Source organism: Momordica charantia, assembly GCF_013281855.1.
Source record: "Momordica charantia cultivar OHB3-1 chromosome 8 unlocalized genomic scaffold, Mcharantia_2.0 BLBB01000008.1, whole genome shotgun sequence".
Taxonomy (NCBI): domain Eukaryota; kingdom Viridiplantae; phylum Streptophyta; class Magnoliopsida; order Cucurbitales; family Cucurbitaceae; genus Momordica; species Momordica charantia.
In genome coordinates, this window is record NW_028275166.1 from 31,973,780 (window position 1) to 31,992,421 (window position 18,642).

Here is an 18,642-nt window from a genome sequence, read left to right on the forward strand (position 1 = left end):
TATCTTTTTTAGTTTAAAATTTTGATTATTTTTAACCTTTTTTTTATTGCATTACTTTTATATATATTTAAAAAAATGGCCAATTTAATTTCTACTTACAAATTTTAACATAAAATTTTCACTTATGAAAATTTTTAAAAGTATAGAGATCCAAAAGAATGTTTTGAAAGTATAAAAATTAAAATAAATAAAAATTGAAATTCTAAAAATGAATAAAAAATTTTTAAAAAGGATTTTGTGTGCCTAAAGTACTATTTGAATCAAAATTTTATTTTATTTATTGTTTAATTATTTTCTATATCACTCCTTTCGCTTTTTGGAAAGAAAATTAGTAGCATATTTGGTGATTATTTTTAATTTCTTATTATACACATTTTTAAATGAATAAGATTTTTTTAATGTTTTTTTCTCTAAAATGTTAAATTACAAACTAATTTAATTAAAAAATATTTTCTAAAATAAAATAAAATAAAAATTGTCCTATCATTTTATATTTTGAGATAAATATCTTAATCACTAAATTTTAAAGAGTAATTTGCCTTTCAAAATCTAAACATTTTTTTTTGCTCCATCTAACATTTTCTTTTTTCTTTCTGAGTTCAATAGGTAGAAGTGTATATTTGAACCTCGACATTTTTGTCAAAAATATATGCTTTAACCATTAGTCGTATACTCAGATTTTTTTAGATTAGGTAGGAGCTCTAAAATAGTCTCTAGAATTAATTTTCTATAAACCAAATAATATATCATTTTAAAAAATTGATTTTAATGTGGCAACAAAAGAATTTATTTTTACAATATTTTAAAGGGTGACCTTACCCCAAAAGAATCTTTGAAGAAATGAATCCCTCTCTAATAAAACCAAGCAGGCCTTAAAATCATTATAATAGTTAGCAACTTGTACCAAAAAAGAAAAAAAAAAGTTAGAAACAAAAACAACTGGCAAGAGGTAGATTTGTAACATAAAGCTGAAGCTGCAAGATCAAAATATTGGAGTTATTAAGGATTACACACTACTTACTGTACATATGAAACAGTGAGGATCATATTGAATTCAAGTTGGAACAATGGCTAACAACTGAGTTTTGATTCTTCCAATGCAAGTTTCAATCTCTTTATAAAAATGCAGGTTCTGAGAACATCTTGGGTGTAAACTTTTTACTGCCGAACCCAATATCTGAGCCACGTCGCCCGGTGGATACGGGCACTCGATACACGCCTGCAAGTTACCACATATCATTGAAATAACTAACTTTGATACGTTGATGATGATCTAGAAAGGGTTATATGAATTCTTCAAAGTGAATGTAAAGTGAGCCATTTATAGTATTGAACTTCAGCTTTAAAATTCAACCATCATACCAAGTAAAATAATCCAACATGGGGTTTAACTTTTAGAAGGAAGGCTAAAATCCTCTCAGCAAATGCTCTTAGGGCTGTTTTTGAGGGAATTATGACTAAAAAGTAACAGGAGACTTTCAAGATACCTATAAGGGATATTTCAGAATTTTCTCTCATTGCGGTATATCTAAAAACTTATAAGTAATAGCAGTAAGATTAGATGCTTCTCAAGCTTACAAGTAATAGCAGTAAGATTAGATATTCGATCCAGAGAGTATGTTTGGGAGCTTATTAGATTTAATACGTCTACGTAAGGATATGTTTATAAGATTTTCTTTTGTAATTATCAGTTCTGGGCAAAACACGAATAACTCATATTGTTATTTTCGTAGTACGGAGAAGGGAGAACACTTTTGTACCTCAAATCATTAAGTAAGAAATGCATTATTCATAACCTCGTAAATCAAAGCCTTATTAAAAACTAACAATTACCTGTATCATGAATAAGGCAGCCACACACGAAGTGATTAGATCTGAAGGAACTCCAGCATAACCTTGGTCAGGATGTCTCAAACTTGGAATAGATGAATCACTGGCAGAAAGGTGTTCTGATGAGCAAAACTGATTAAAGTGACCTAAGTTATCATTCATAAGATCTTGAGACTTGATTGAAAGTTTCTGATACCCAGATGATGATATTTGATTATCAAAAGAATGCAAAGCCCCCCAAACCATTGTCAATGGATCATCACCTTCCTTTGTGCTTGATAGGACCTGAAAATATATGGTATGAGGAAATCGCTTTTACGGCTACTGATGGTGTGCACCATCTATCCTAATCCTTCATCACTAAGAAAAGAGTAAAGAAAATTTAATGCCTAGAATCCAAGGAATTGATCAATGATCAACTTGTTCATTGAAGTGGCAAAGAAGATGATGATATAAGGGAAGCAAAACATCAAACACACAACTTGAGTTTTTTTTTCTTGATATCTGTGAGTGTCCGGGCCAGCTTGTGTGCACCTAGACCAATCTCACGAAACAACCGCCTGACCCTACTATTATTTAGTTGCCTAGGTAACTCATAGGATATTAAATCCTAAGTAGGTGGCCACCATAGTTTGAACCCATTCCATCTAAGCCCTTTGCTATTTACATTGGCCCTTATTGACCACTAAGTCACACCATGATGGTTTGCAACCTGAGATATTATGGCATTCATTTGTGCCAGTGAGCAGAACAGAGCCCTACGCTCTACTACATAATAGTTTTAGATCATTTACAAATTGAAGGACAGATATTTGCAGTAAATAACTCAGTCAATGAAAGCCCACATTCATATTCAAATTCTTTTATTGTTGTGCACATCTCAACGATGATCTCAATATTTATATTATTTCAAATAGCATCTCGGAAAAAAAGCCATCAAGATCATCCCAAAAAAATGTCCATCACAAAGTCATGGAAAAAGTGAAATTCATAACCGCTTCAAATCTTAGCCCGATGCATCACACTCACACTGCATACTTCCATGAAGTTATTAGGAAAGTAAAGCATTTGAAATAAGGTTTGAATAAAAAGATGGCTGGAAAGTTGAAAGTGCAGTGTGATCAAATATTATTATCCTTGTGCTTCTCCATTATTAACTTCTTTGCTCAAGTTAAGTTCCCAACCATGTTAAGGAGCACATTTGTGGAACTGATACATCATCATTTCCCATTAATTTTATTATTTTGAGAAAGTTCACAAAGTAATTATCTTTCTTCTCTACATTAGTCCAATAATTTATCTTTCCAGGAAATGTACTATCAATTGAATAAAATTGAATAAAAATTCATATATAATCTTCTAAGGAGTGAGCCCAAGTTATACAATAAGAAGTAATCAAGTAGAATCCACAGTTTCAAAATGTGTGATAGAGAGAGAGATACCTCAACAGCAACATTTACCATCAATTGTGCCTTTTCCCTTGAGCCATTGACAATATCGGCCACCCTACATCCTGATTCTTGAGAAACATTTAAAGAACAAGGGATGCTTCTAAGTGCACTGGTATTGGCTTGAGGCTTCAACCACAGAGGCAATGAGTACCCAGAGAAATTATTGTGCTGCTTCAGATTAAAGGTAGTGTAAGGAACCTACAGATGCATATAATAAGTTAAGATGTTTGTATGAAATTGAAGCAAATAACAGATTCAACACAAAAAAAAATGCATATTTATGGAGGTGCATGGAGATGGTTAATGGACTTTGAAGATTCAAAGTAAAAATATCTAACATATTTCCTGGACCACTTTAAAGTTCTTTTGCTATAGGTTTTTTTTATTTGTTTGCATGCTCAATACAATACTTGAATAAGACTAACACACACAACACAAAGAAGTAGACATACATATGTTGCATTTTTTGACAATGATTAAAATAGATGTAACCAATCATCGCAAAAGCTAATAGGATAGATTGATTCTAATCTCCATTTGGTCTCTTGTCCTCGACAGTATACACACAAAACTAACTACAAAAAATAGAAAGTTAGAAAAGAGGAATCCCTGGTTGAGAATAAGAGATAAAGGATCTAAGAATTCCTTATAAGTATTAAAAGGGAACTCTATCAAGTTATCAAAGTATTGATCCAAATCAAAATCCACAAGCAATATGCTAATCCATCCATCAAAATATAAAAATTGAGATTTGTCATTAATGGCTGCCAAATCTGTAACCAAATATAGAATCAAAATTAGGAAGACAACATAAAATCTTATTATCCAAAACTTTAAAAAACATATAGAGTAATTTTAATTAGAAAATACTCTGAATTCTAAGTGTGTTACCAATCCATGAGTGGTGTGTTGGCTGGATGCCTTCTCCAATTTTCTACTCAGATTTGGATGCATATTTGCTTGTGGCTCTTTGCATTCAAGATACAGTGTGTTGATGGAACAGCTCTGTCGTTTAAGAGCTTCTGGCAAATTATACATTGGATTGGAAGGCATGCAATCAAAATCCTAAAGTGAATTTTTTCTGTGTCAGTAAATAAATAATGACTAGTTGAAAGACAACTTCAGGATCAGCAGCAAAAAATTAGGCAATATCAGCACTGAAACTCATTATTTTTCTTCAATGAAATTAGTTCCTAAGACAAAGAAATATATATATAAATAAAGAAAACATACAGATACAAAAGAGAAAGAAGGCTAAAAACCTACCTCTTGGAATATACTGGGTAAAATGTGAGAAAGAGTAACCTAAGCAAAAATATGGGAGTATCGGTTTTCTGAGCTAAAACTTTCTAGAACTCAAGGACATAGTTGTATAACCTATAGAACAGATCCTGTTCGAGTAAGGTCGTGAGCACCCTCTTATATCATCTAATTATTCCATTCACAAAGCAGCTACTGATATGGTCATCTATATTTTTAAATTTTAAAGAAAGGGATGATATGCTCTTATATCATCTACATTTTATAGGTCAGGGAGAAAGGAATGATATGCTCTTCAGAATTCCACTGAAGTAACGAGTTTTGATGTACTACTATTTTTAAATTTTAAAGAAAGGAAATGGAATAGATTTTTAATAAATGCGCAATTTGAAGAAGCATAATAGGATTCTCATCACCAGAACATATTTACTAAAATTTAACTTTAATACATAGCCCAGATAGCTTAAACTTGCAATTAAATAAACGCGCTTACTAACAGCACCAGAAATGTATTTTGGTCATATTGAGATTTATGAGTTCTTTCTTTTTAAGTTCTTTTTCATTCATGTTTCTATATTTTAAACTCTACATTTTAATCATCTAAAATTAATTTTGCCTTCGTATTTTTTCAAGTTTAAGATTATGGATCTTAAATAAGATTTATTCTCGTCCTCAAGGTAAGCGTGAGCTTCAACGTGAGTTATGAATCATCAATGAGAAATAATCTTCCTTTTTTAGATTTCACTCTTAAATTTAAAATTTCTCTTTATTAAATCAACATTAAGATTTCAACTATTGCTTCTGCAATATCTTTATCATTTTCTTCCCTATGGGTCACACCTGCAAAGGTTAATAGTCAATTGATCACTCCAGATAAATACCGTGGCCAAGAAAGTTAAGATTGGTTAACAAGATAATAGATTTTACAAGACCTATGCGTTCACCAAGTGGCAAAAGAAGTGTTTGTGCACTTGTGACCTAGTGCAAGTACCTCCAATGTGAAGATTATCGACCATCAGACAAATTGTAGGCAGTGTTGTAATAACCCTATTAATATGTATCAATATCATATAGCTTTCAAGGATCTCCGATCCTTTTCATCAGCACAAAATAGATGATCTATTCTAATTGAACAAGATTCTAACCAAAGGAAGAGTATCAGTATCAAATCCGATTTAATCCATGATGAGGAAAGAAGGCCTACCATCACTAGTTTGACTCCGACCATTTGATCATCAAACAGAATCCTGCACTTGTCATTATAAACCGTTAACACACTTCCATCGTGAACTTCTCTTGTCTTTGGATGCAAAGCTATAACACGCTGTCCAACAGACAAAGGTCTTGCCAAATCTGTAGGAAGTCCTTCGCGAATACCAGCACAAAGTTCAGAATAATGTTGTCTGACAGATTCCCGGTAATGTTCAAGTTTCATTCTTTCCACATGAAGAAAACGTTCAGAAAACCGCCGAGGTTTACCGAGGGAGCTGCAGAGACACATTTCAGACTTTCTCCATTCACAGCATTCTAAAGGCTCAAGTAAGCATTAATTTAAAGAAAGATACCTTCTTACGACACCCCATTCAACACGAGTTAACCTTGGGAGGTTTTCCAGGCCAACATGATCCAAATACTCAATAAATTCCCTTCTTGCAAACCAAGGATAATCAATTGCACTATAAAACCATTCAAAAACACACCATCTACGTACCAAAGTGGATGACATGCAATTAGAAAGTTTATCCTGAGTCGTGGAAGCAAAGGTAGGAACTGTTAACATTGTACAAGAGTTCAAAAGCAGAAACAGAGAAGATGGCTATCACAAGGGATTGCGTCCAAATAAGGAAGAAACTGAAGATCTTACCTTGAGGAAGAATCCTCTGTCTTGCGTAGAGGTGGAATATTTCATGGGCATTTTTTCCAATTTGTCATCACAGGACTTCGTCTTTTGAGGGGTCAATAATTTTTTAAGTTCCATCTTATGTCTACTTCGACTCCCCAGCTTAATTGGTAAAGTGACTTGATTTTCTACAGGAAATGGAATTAATTGAGCGTATCAATTCCTTTTCTTCTCTCTAATCATTATTCAAAGAACTACTGGTATAATGAATTATTATTTCCATTATTTTTAAATGCAAAATTGACAGAACAAACTCATTTACCATTATCTATTGGTTCAATATGTTCAGATGTGGCCTGCAAAATAACGTACACAAGAAAAATAAGAAAAAGGAGATGTGCAATAAAAGTAACTTCCAAAACCATTTTTCAAGTTTTTTAATAATCAGGATTTGTTATCATACGAAATGCAGGGATCCCATAGAGAAATAATAAGTAGAACCATAGAAGTAATGGCTAGAACCTACATAAGAGAGGACAACAGAAAACTAGCAATAGACAAAGACGTCATTGGAGATAGCTACCTACTATCTCTCTTGTCCAAGGTCTCTCCACTTTTTATTTCTCAGCCTTCCCCTCTCGTTCTCACACATTTATCAAAATTACTTCCTAGCTCCCATCAGTTAAAAGGTAAAAATTCCGAACCACATCATTGGAAGTCTTAATACCCAAAGGAAGTTAGTTTGCCTTTTGGTCTTTGAATCTAAATGGTCCAACCAATGCGGAGTATATAAATTGAATAAATCATCATGTTGACTTTTTCCAACTGGTCTCTTCTATCTGAAGACTCTCTAAAGAATTCCAACCATCTTGCCAACCATTTTGGAAGAATTATGGCAGATCCTCCTTGCCGTCCAAGAAGTCCTTTGTAACATTCCTTTTAAAAGAAAGCAGAAGTGCATGCCATGGGGCTTCTTCTTCTTCTTTTTTTTTTTTTTTGAATAAGAAACTTTATATTAAAAAGAGGGAGAAAAAAGACCAACTAAGGGCTGGGGGAGAGGGATCCCCATCCAAAAGACCTATACAAAAGCTTTCCAGTTGTTCAAAAACATGGAAAGATTGTAGTTACAAAAAATTTACCATAGTTGAGACACCACCAAGAAGTAGTGTGCTATACACTTCTATCAAAAATTTCAAAAGTAGAGGCCTTATCTTCAAAAATACGACGATTCCTTTTCAGTCATAAATGCGCCATAAATGAGCCCTTGCACCACAATTCCAAATACACCTACTTTTCTGGGCAAGAACCAACCCATGAGGACCTAAGGGAGTCCGTCGTCAATTTGCTTGGAAAAGCACACCTAAATGCCAAAGAGGTCCAGGAGAAAAAACCAGCTCTGAGCTGCAAAGGAGCAATTCACAAAAAGGTGGTCCATGGTCACATTGCAACTTAAGCATAAGCTGCACACCGAGGGGGAAAGAACCCAGGTTCTACATTTCTTTTGGAGAATGTCATAAGTACTCAAGCTTCTAAAGGCCAAGGATCAGAGAAAAACCTTGACTTTCTTTGGTATTTTGAACTTCCAAATATAAGTAATAAGGGGGGACTTCAAATGAGGAGTGCAATCTGTCAAATTCAAGTAGGCAGACTTGGTGGAAAAGACCCCATCCTTTCCCAGAGACCAGCTTCGCCCAAGCACACAGCATCCAATGTTTGTATAAGATCCAACCAGCCATCTACTTCCCAGCCAAAGAGACCTCTGCGCAAGCTAAGATCCCGATCTTTCATTTCATCATTCCGGCAGTTGGCCACAGAAGCATCTTGTTTCAAAGAGATGCTGAAAATGTTTTGGAAGGAATCACGGAGGGTACTGTCTCCTACCCATCTATCATTCCAAAAATGGAAGGTGCCATAGGGCTTCTTCATTAGAAGATTTATTTTAGACGAAGAAAATAATTTTTTAGGTTAAGAATTGGAAGGATATCTAGAAGAAATTAAACTTTGGGATCATTGGGGTGTACTCTTTCATTCTCCACTTTTATGTTACTGCATTTCTTCTTTGATTGTTACCAATCAGAGAAAGTTTCTCTAAATTCCTTGTAGCTAAAGTGTAGTCAATGAAAGGTTGTTTTGTTTCATCAAAAAAATAATTTTAATAACAAAGCAAAAAAAAAAAAAAAAATACGAAGGCATTGTTGACAATGATTTAATATTAGAATACAGTGCCTCAATCAGAAAAAGCAAAAGCATGCCATCAAACTAACCTTCCCAGAATATATGAAATTCACTACCAAACTGAGTCCAACACTTCCATTGTGAACATTAAAAAATGGCATTTGTCATAGGAAAATAATTTATTAGTGCAGTATGCAACTTTACTAACCATACTGATGACCAGACACCACACATGCAGTGCAGAGAAGTTAATAGACCACACATTTAAATGTGAAGACACTTTACACTTAATTTCATTTGAAAGACATGAGAACAACTGACGGGAAATTAAGGGTGAACAAATGTCATTATGTACATAATTTCCACTACAATTCATTAAAAAGAGAAATCCTACTACTTGCCTCCTTGATTTTAAACTTAAAAATTAATCCTATAATAGAAACATAACCAGAACTTTCTAAAATTAACATGTTTTATGCTCATTTTAAGAAACATTCTTCTATCAACAGAAAGCGGTTATTTTTCTTTTATCTTTTTATCTTTTTTTTAGATCAGCCTTCATTTAGAATAATAAAATTACAACAAAGAGAATATTATGAAGTGTAGCAATTATGAATTAAGATTCTGCAAAATGCAAACAACAGCATCCTTTCTTCTGAATTTCACCTTATAATTTTGTATGGTGAGAAGCTGTGAGAATTTCAATAAAAAGGTTCACTTACTTCAGTCTTCAAATTTTCACATAAATGGACATCCACGTGAACTTTTGTATCATCAGGTATCTGCAAATGAACAATAAACATGAATTGGATGGGTATGATAACAACTCGCAGACTCATGGAGAAAACCTTCAAAAGGAGAGTTTGAAAGAAAGAAGCTTTCACGTTGAAGATTACAAGTTTTATGGATGGGTATGATACCAATAACTTGCGTTTTCTTTTCCATGTTGTGTCAGGTTGTTCAAGCCGTTTTTTCTTTTTAGAAACAACATCGATTGACAAGCCCCTTCCAGATTTTGATTGCATATAACTTGTATTCCCAATACCGGAAATTGCATTAACCATGGTTTGCTTTCCTTTATCTCTACTTCGAGCTGATAATGTAGCTTGAGGAATACAAGATTTGTCTTCCAAATTGAACGATTCAGTTTCCTCCACCAATTGGGCAGATGATTCTTGATCCAAGATCAACAATGATAAAATATAATAAGTTAAATATGAGAGGAAATAGGTAACAGATGAATCATATAAAATAAGGCTACCATAAATTAATAAAATAAATAAGGAAACTTATATTGAAATAAAGCATGAAATCTTTGCCAGTTTAAGAATCAATAAATCAACATTCATAAGTTAGAAAGGAAAATAACAAATTTAGCTAAGAATTGCATCTGTCTAATGAGTATTTTATGTGCCATTAGCTTCATCTATACAATTCCACTTTTACTACTGGTGGAATTATCAATAGGTAATGAAAGAAAAAAAAAAGTAAAAGTAAGGTGAGACTTGACATAATTACGTGTTTAATGATCCCTCAAGCACAAAAATTTCAATAAGCGGATAAAAAGCACATCAACTGGAACATTGTGAAGACACCTAAACCAAACCAACAAGAACAGTTGATTCAATTAAATTAAGTTTGATTTAGAGGGCAATACAACATTGCTAATTAAAGCATAGCTGCCAAGTGATTTCATTTCCAAATTCAATAATGTTAAGCACCGTGTCTATGCTACAAGCAGAGACATTTCATTTATTGCACAACCAAGAATGTTAACTTTATGAAACAAACCATCGTATCATACCCCTATTAAGATAAATTAGAACAAATTAACATGTACTTACCTGATTCTGCGGCAGTATATGGCATCATTAAAGACAAATCAACTAAGGTCTGCAAAGCATCTAAAGCAGTGTTCTCATCTATCAAAAAAAAACATCAAGTTAGTAACCTTTTTCGAATGAACATACAAAATTTTAATTAGACAAATAAAATTAAAGACCAAACCAACAAGGGGACTAGAAAACAAAAAAACAGCAAATTAGTAACTCGTCCTACAAAGACTCAAAAAGGGCAGCTTTATCTAGATACAGTAGGATAAGTAATGCTGAACTTCAAAACGAGAAAATTATAGGAAATGTATAGTTGAAAGACTGCAGTAAGTTGCTTGCTTTATCTCGTGAAGGAATTAGTCGCCTTTATTTTTTCTCTTGTATAACCTATTGTCTAGATTATCCTGTAAGCTTTAAACGAAAGGTTGAGCATTATCTATTTAACCAGCTCCAAATTTGTGCAACATGAAATTATACGATTCTGACAAGCTTGCATTTTCTGTGAACACTAGAAGTTATGTCTGCATGTACAAGAATGCAGTTAAGCTATTCACCACTCTTATCAAAAAGTAAAACTATTCACCACACAAATAGCAAAATATTGCAATTCTGTTTTGCCAATGACAATCTTGAAATGAACCTAGAGCAAGTTAGCAACACAGAAATTTGATGGTTGACTCTTTCTCATCAACATAAGATGTATAAGATCGTTGCATAGATACAGAATGAAAGTAGAGCAACAAAATTACCTTCATGCAACAGCTTCCTGCTTTTCTTTCCCTCAACTAGTGGAGACAATAGCTCATATTCTGCATTTGAAATTTCAGTACCAACGTTTCCCTCTGGAACGCTGAGGCTGCATAAGTCATCCATATTAGATGTTTCAAGTCTATTTTCTGTTAAATACTCAACATTTTGATGAGACCGCCTGTTTTTAACATCTATAACTTTCTTCTTTCTGTACCATTTCTTCGTCTTGTGATGAGCTTCAACTGTCTTTACACATTCTCTATCTACTAAGGAGTTAGGATCGCAACCATATTCTTCATATGGTCTCCCTTTATGTCCTCCACTGACCTGAAACCAGTCCTAATCTAAGTTAACATCATGAAGCTTGAACTGTTTCCAACTATCTTCAAAAAGCAAGAAAGGAGAGGGTGGGTACTAATTGAATAAACAATTAAGATATCAGGCATAATATTACTATCAAACAACAATATTACTGAAAGTAACTTCAATAAATATTTCCCTGACCTCATATGAGGATTTCATGTTCTCTTTTATCTTGCAAGGCACAGATGTTGAGGGAGAGCCTCTTCTTTGTGAGGCTTCAGTCAAAGCTAAGGCGGCAACATGTTCAACTTCGTCACTATTAACATCAACTTCTGATTTCTGCCAACTTTTACTTTCAGAAGCACGACTTTCCCATTCATCTCTTGTATTTGAACATGAAATAGGAAATCGAGGTGTCCTTTTCCCCACAACACGAGGTTGATCACCTACATGAAGTTAATAACAAAAATTGTCACAGGCCAGGGTTTAGGAAAAATTAGGTCATGTTAATCTTGTAATAGGAGCAGTGTGAAAACATTTTCATTGACAAGAAAGAGCATCATTAAATCTATCAACAACATGTACAGAAATGGTGAATATTCAAACTAATTTCGTGCTATTTTCTACATGTTCATAATTAAAATAAATAAAAAAGAATACCCAAGGAAAGCATTTGAAATAAATACACGAATATATGTTTCCAGAAAGAATTTCAAAAGCACTATATGGAAGATACTGATGTAGTGTTTTAGTTGTTATTTCAAGGTTTTCCTTTAAGATGTAGCTTTCAAGCTTTGTTCTTTATTTAGTTGTTAGTTACTACACAGTAACTAGTTTTTACTGTTTTGTGAGTTGTTAGCCAAACTCTATAAATAGAGGCTGATCTCTTAATAAAAGATATCTTTCATTCTCTTCAAGAAACCATTGTGTTTGTGTACATCAGATACACTGCCAACAGAGTGGTAGCTTGCTTTAGCAACAACTCCAAATCCCAACTGATCACTGATGACAGTTCACTAGTAAGTTTTCTTCCTCATGACTATAAACTGTCCTTAAACTATAATCTCAACTCCCGCACCTGGACAGTTTCCCAAAAACCATGAAAGGGCATCAACTAAACTGCATGTGATGAGTCAAAAGTGAATGAAACACAAAATACAATGTGTTGGTTTATTATTTATGAAAATTAGTTGTAAATATTAATTCTTATTTTATCCATATTTCCTTTTATGTATTGAGCCTTTGAAATCTGACAAGAATACAGAATACAGATTAGAAATCAAGATCACATGGCATGTCAACATCAGGCAGCATTCTTTTACATTGTATCTTGCTCACAATGTACTTTATTTTTTTGATATGTAATGCTAGTTAAATGCTTATGTTAAGGATGAATAAACCACCACTCAACCCAAAAGCTTAAATTGATGGGTTGGGTAAATTTATTTCATATATATGGATTCTCAACAGCTTCCATTACAGTAGAATATAGTTATTCAAGTAAATCAAGCTTATTTCAAAGTCTAATCTGGAAATAGTTCTCTGTTCAATAAAAATGACAAAATAACAAATACATGGAGACGGAATATGCATGCAGTATGTTGGAGTCAGTTTGGAGATTCTTCATCCAAGAAGGAATCCGTTGTAAAAGGCATTAAAAGTATCTAGATCGACTGAATGGAACTTCTGGGCTTAGCAACGTTACTAAACTTCAAAGGTCCCTGCAGCACTAATAGGAAGATTTGAGGAAACAGGGTGGGAGACCAAAAGAAAAACGAAAAAGTACATGGCAGAGAAAACCAAAAAGAAAAAGAGCCTTTAGAAAGATAAGTAACCCGAAGAACATAAAGTTCTTTTGTGGTCCTCTTCTCAGAATGGGCTTAATACAGCGGACAAAGTCAGGCAAGGTGCTGTCTGTGATGCTTTGGATGTGCTAATGTGATCACAGTTCGTAGATGACTAAACCATTCCTAATGTTGGAAAAAGTATGTTGCTGTTGGCATAAAAAATCAATATCATTTTTTGGAATATAGATTGTTGATTAGCTTTTGCCAAGCTTCTTTTTTTATTGTCAAGTGTTTGGCTGTGCAGTTCTGCATGATGGTTTCTAGACTCGGTGGATGTTCTTGATTGTAGTTTGTTGGGTTCATTGGTTTGTATTAAGCTATTGTTCTTTGGGTTCGGTTTTTTTTTTTCTTGTAAGTTTGGGTTATAGGTTGGTCTGAATATTTTCCTTCTTGGGAGTTTGTGTAACTTTAAGTATAATTTTTCATTTTATCAATGAAATCTTTCTGTTTTATTTTTTATTTTTTTCCCCCACTACACTTTCTCCGCCTTTCTTTGATGGCAGCTGTTTGGCCTTTCTGATTTTTGTGGAGGGCCTGGCTCCATTAATGGATTCCTCAATTTTCTCCTACAAGGTCATCAATACAAGTGTAAAATAAAGGCTCTTCTGGCGCAATGCTGTTTGTGCTACCTCGCAGGCTATTTGGAAAAATTGCAACAAAAGGCCTTTTTAGGATGATTTCAGAGCTACTGAAGAAGTCTGACAAAAAGTTTTTCTTGCCTCCATGAGATGCCAACCCATTAAATATATTATTTACCAACAAAAGCATAGAAGAAAACATTGAAAACAGCCCCTCATGCACAATAGCATTTTAGAATCATCTTACCATAATATAAACTCCTAAGCGAAGACAAGCATCCACCACTTGCTGTAACTGAATGAGTAGTCAAATGGTCTTCATTTGAGACACTCATTTTAACTTTCCCTTGATTGGTCTTTGGAAGTTTTTGAAAACCTGAAGCATCATAATTCTCACGTTCACTATCACTACCTCCCTGTCAATTTATCAATTGACAATATTAAAATTTCAAAGCAAAGGAATTGGAAAAAAAAAAAAAGGAATTGAACAAAGTGTTGTTACATTGGAGTTCGTAAACAAAGATCATCTGATAGGTTATCCATTTGGAAGCGGACCACAGAGAGGGAATACAGTTTCCATCACTTATCCTTCCGTGAAAAGATAAAAGAGTTTCTAAGTTTAAGACATATGTGCTAATTCCAAGATTAGCTACGTCTGGAAAATAAATTGACTACAGATTCAAAAAATAAATAAAGAAAAAGACAAGGGACCATATATGGGCTATTCAGATGATACAAGGAGCAATCTCATTTCCGTCGGAAGAACCTGTTAGTAGTAAATGCACGTCTTCGTAAATATTTTAGACATACACTGACACTATGTTCTGGAAACCCATGTCGTCCGATACAGTAAATTCTTTTCTCTGGTCTCCTATACTAAGAAAGCTTAATACTTTTTTTCCTCATTGTAGTGCTCTATGATAAATGGTAGTGCTCTATGACACATGTGTGTTGTGTGCTGCAAATGGAGAAGATCAGAACCATTTATTTTCTCTTTGTCCTTATGCATCGGTCTGCTGGAGCTTATTCTTTCAACTCTTCAACATTTCTTGGGCTCGGGATTTGAATGTTTCTATGAGTCTTCTATAGCTACTGTTTGGCACAAAGCTTCCGGCTCAAGCTAACATACTTCGGATTAATGGTATAAAGGCATTACTTTACGAAATTTGGTTCGAAAGGAACCAAAGGGTGTTCAAAGAAAAAAGGAGGTCTTCCCTAGATTGTTTCCACATTGCCAAGTTTAAGGCTTCCCAACTCCTTGATTTATTTGCTAACTTCTCTCCTAGCATGATTTGTATACATTGGGAGGCTTTTATTTGTCCTTTATGGTTTATGTTTCTATCTTTTTTTTTTCTTCTCGCTCCTTCGAGAGTTTGTATCCTTGAATAATTTTTGTTCCTTTTCATCGATCAATGAAAAGTTCATATCTCGTTTAAAAAAAAAAGCGCTCTCTTTTTTTTTTTTTAATTTATGCCAATTGGAATCTCTTTTTGCAGGTTGATTCCTTATCCCCGGTTTTTGTATACCTTCTTTTTTTTATTGAAATATTTACAGTTCATCAAATAAGGGTTAGACATTTGAACGACTTTTAAGGAAATTTACTAATGTAACAACTAGTTGAGTTATGCTTAGATTAACAATCAAATAAATTGGTTGGGATGGGGGGATTCTTAGTATCCCGTATTCTTTCATCAATTAAAGTCACAATTCACTATGAAGAATGAAAAAAATAGTTACATTCTTCATTTACTTAATTAATATCAACTTGAGAATCTTTCTACGATCTTCCTTAGTTTTTGGTTTTCTTCCCAATCAATATTATTTCTCATCCTAAAAATATTACATGAAAATCTTAACTAGTTATTCAACAGCTACAACTAGATTATCCAATGTTAATTAAATTTACAAATATAAGTTTAGTGTCCCAATCCTGAAATCATATTTCTACATAGCACAGCACATGGGTATCGATTATCATGCAAACTCTAGGTGCTCAGTGCCCTATGTCACATCCTTCACTTAACTTTGCTCAGTAAGTTATACACGAAAATAAATTGCTTTGGTAGCTTGAATTATTTAACAGAATCAGGCACAAACCTGACAAACCAAAGATTTGAAAGGACACAAACAAAGCCCAATTAAGAGTTCAAGTAACAAACTTTTTTTTTTATTACTGGAAGTCAGAGTCTCGCTCCCCTATACACAGGGACATCCGGACCCAGGAGAAATCAAGGGTTTTTGGTATTAAGCTCACCAGAAGGTTCGAACTTGAGACCTCTAAGTCAGTATGACCAAGAGACCACAAGTCCAAGCCAACTGGACTAGTTCAAGTAACAATTTATGCTCCTGAAGATGAAAACATAATACAATCTCACCATAACATGATAGTAATCTGTCATCAACGCTGTAAGACCAACAACAGAAGCTGTTCCCTCTGGCAAGGAGAGATATGCCTGGAAAGCAAAGGCATAACAAAATCAAAAGCAGCTCAAATTAAGGACCAAAGAAAAACATATTCCATAGCTTATCAATGACTCAAAGAAAACTCCATCATCTATATTAGAATGAAGAAAAGTAAAAGAATGAGATGTATCAAAACCCCAACTCTTTTATCCATCATATTAGAATGAAGAAAAAGCCACTTGAAGATAAACACATTTGCAATTGCAAGTCTCCAATAAAATTTATTCGTGATCAAATCCCAAAAACAAATGACCCCAGGATTATGGCCTTAGAGAACAAAGTACAAAAGGAAAGATGTGAGATAGACCAAGCCACCCCTAGCACCACTAAATAAACACCTCCAGAATTCGTCAAGCCAAAACAAACCCTCACAACCTATGAAGTACATTTTGGTTTGGGTAATACGCCCATGTTTGACATGTATTGGACAATCTAACATATCAACACTTGTTGGACTAAACAAGTAAAGAATCTGTGTAAATTTGCCAGCATATGTGTACTAAACAAACCTTGTTCGTATTGTAAAGAGCTTCTACCATCTCTATTGATCTATCATATATAGAAGAAGCCACCTGAAGAAGGTAAATAATAAAATAATACAAAAAGGAACATTTGATTTTTGAGATCTGTTGATGACAAAATACAAAATACTGAGGCGACTAGTTTAAATGCTGAAGAGGCATGCCTTCTCCCAGTCTTGGCCGAATTTCCTATAGCCTTCATAGAAACACTTGATTTCCTCCTTGCTCCATTTAGGTCCTAACTTATCAGACAATTTCTTCTTCTGTCAGAAGATTAACAAAAGACAACACAACAATCAGATTCACAGATATGAGATTGATCATCTTTGAAATGGAGATAACCAGAGGACAAAGGACACTGTGTTGGATGACTTTGAATGAAAAATTCACACAAACACACTCACACGCACAAAAGGGAAAGAAGGAACCTGCTTTTTTCATGAAGCATGATGTGATGTCTATATATGTATATATATGTGTGTGTGTGTTTTTCTTTTCTCTCTTTTGATATCTATGAGTGTCTGGTGAGCTTGCCCATACCTCGGCACAATTGTCCAATCCCAATACATTTGGTTGCTAAGAAAACTCTAATCACGGAGAATCATAAGTAGATGGCCACCATGGTTTAGAATACTTCCTTTAAGCCCTTTATTTTTCTATTGGATCTTATCGATCACTAGTCAACCTATAGTGATGTAATGTCGATAGATTGACATCTACACTGTTTATTATCCCAGAAAAAAAAATAGTAAATTACTAACAAATACTCGAAGGATGTTCTATTCTTCGCGGCATTCTGTCTCCAAACTTAATCTTATGGAGAGAAATAATATAAAATCACATTCACAGCTAAAATAACAACTAAGATCCAGTTAGAAAGCAACAAAAGCTCACAACCCAATACTATAAATTCCAGAACATAAATGAGACAGGACAACATTACTTGATTCTTGCAGCTCCTATAATTTTTCTGAGCCGAGGGGACATTTGTATGAAGTGGTCTCCCGTTCAGGCTTCTAGATTTTTTTTTAGGCGCCATTGAATTTTATCTGTAACCCACTAAAGCAATTGGTGAACAAGATTCGCAATGCATCTTCCATAAAAGAAAGAGAAAAAAAAAACGATAAACCAAGAAAATTAAAGACTGAACATGGTGGAATTACCTCGCCTATTCGTCGGCTAACACTCAAAACCACCATCTTTAACTGCGCGAAAATGGAGCATTGGTAATTTTCTTCCAGAAGATGGTGAAGGTTCGGCGGTTTTTTCAAATGTGGCTGAGAGAAGACCGCCGAATTTTGAATTGCTCTTTTGAAAGATCAAATAATAAATGCATGAAATGTAATCGTAAATCGTAAATGCAGGCACGAAACAGAAATAATCATAATAACGAAGGTTTATTAATTATTACGTCAGCAAATAAAATAAAATAAAACTTGAAAAATACAAGAAAAAATATGTATGGTATTTTGAAAAATGTAAATTACACTGTTTTTTCTAGTATAATAAATTAGAGGAGGGACATTTGAACCTCAATAGTGCGTGATCAATGCTGATGTTGGTTATAAATTACACTATTGGTTATTGATGATTGTTGTTGTATTTTCAAAGATTTGATATTTTAATACATTGAGTTCAAAGGAAATTGCTTAAATCCTACTAGTAATAACTCATCTTTATGTTGAGCACAATTGACCGCAAGGTGAAGGATCAAACTCAAACATAAATAGATACTTTATGTATTGAATTTACGAGTGTTTATTTTTATTAAATTAATACGTTATTATCTTAA

The 18,642-nt window shown here is 33.8% G+C and overlaps 1 protein-coding gene across 5 annotated transcripts; it reads right to left on the minus strand.

The window, feature by feature from the left end:
* Window positions 1-853: 853 nt before the first annotated feature.
* Window positions 854-18,185, minus strand: LOC111018789 (protein ALWAYS EARLY 2). Of its 5 annotated transcripts, none has more exons than XM_022295035.2 (20): window positions 18,014-18,185; window positions 17,794-17,899; window positions 17,015-17,113; window positions 16,839-16,901; window positions 16,242-16,319; window positions 14,114-14,282; window positions 11,643-11,887; window positions 11,353-11,465; window positions 11,138-11,244; window positions 10,401-10,478; window positions 9,477-9,730; window positions 9,279-9,338; window positions 6,704-6,737; window positions 6,406-6,569; window positions 6,107-6,285; window positions 5,746-6,028; window positions 4,173-4,346; window positions 3,273-3,479; window positions 1,834-2,115; window positions 854-1,219 (listed from the first exon to the last, which is right to left on the minus strand). In XM_022295035.2, the coding sequence occupies exons 2-20, from the start codon at window positions 17,887-17,889 to the stop codon at window positions 1,055-1,057; spliced, it is 2,850 nt and encodes a 949-aa protein (XP_022150727.1). In that variant the 5' UTR covers window positions 17,890-17,899; window positions 18,014-18,185; the 3' UTR covers window positions 854-1,054. The 5 variants fall into 5 exon arrangements, with proteins under 5 accessions (XP_022150727.1, XP_022150726.1, XP_022150724.1 ...); XM_022295034.2 differs by having other exon boundaries at window positions 1,834-1,933; window positions 2,027-2,115; window positions 11,138-11,465; XM_022295032.2 differs by having other exon boundaries at window positions 11,138-11,465.
* Between the last annotated feature and the right edge of the window lie 457 nt (window positions 18,186-18,642).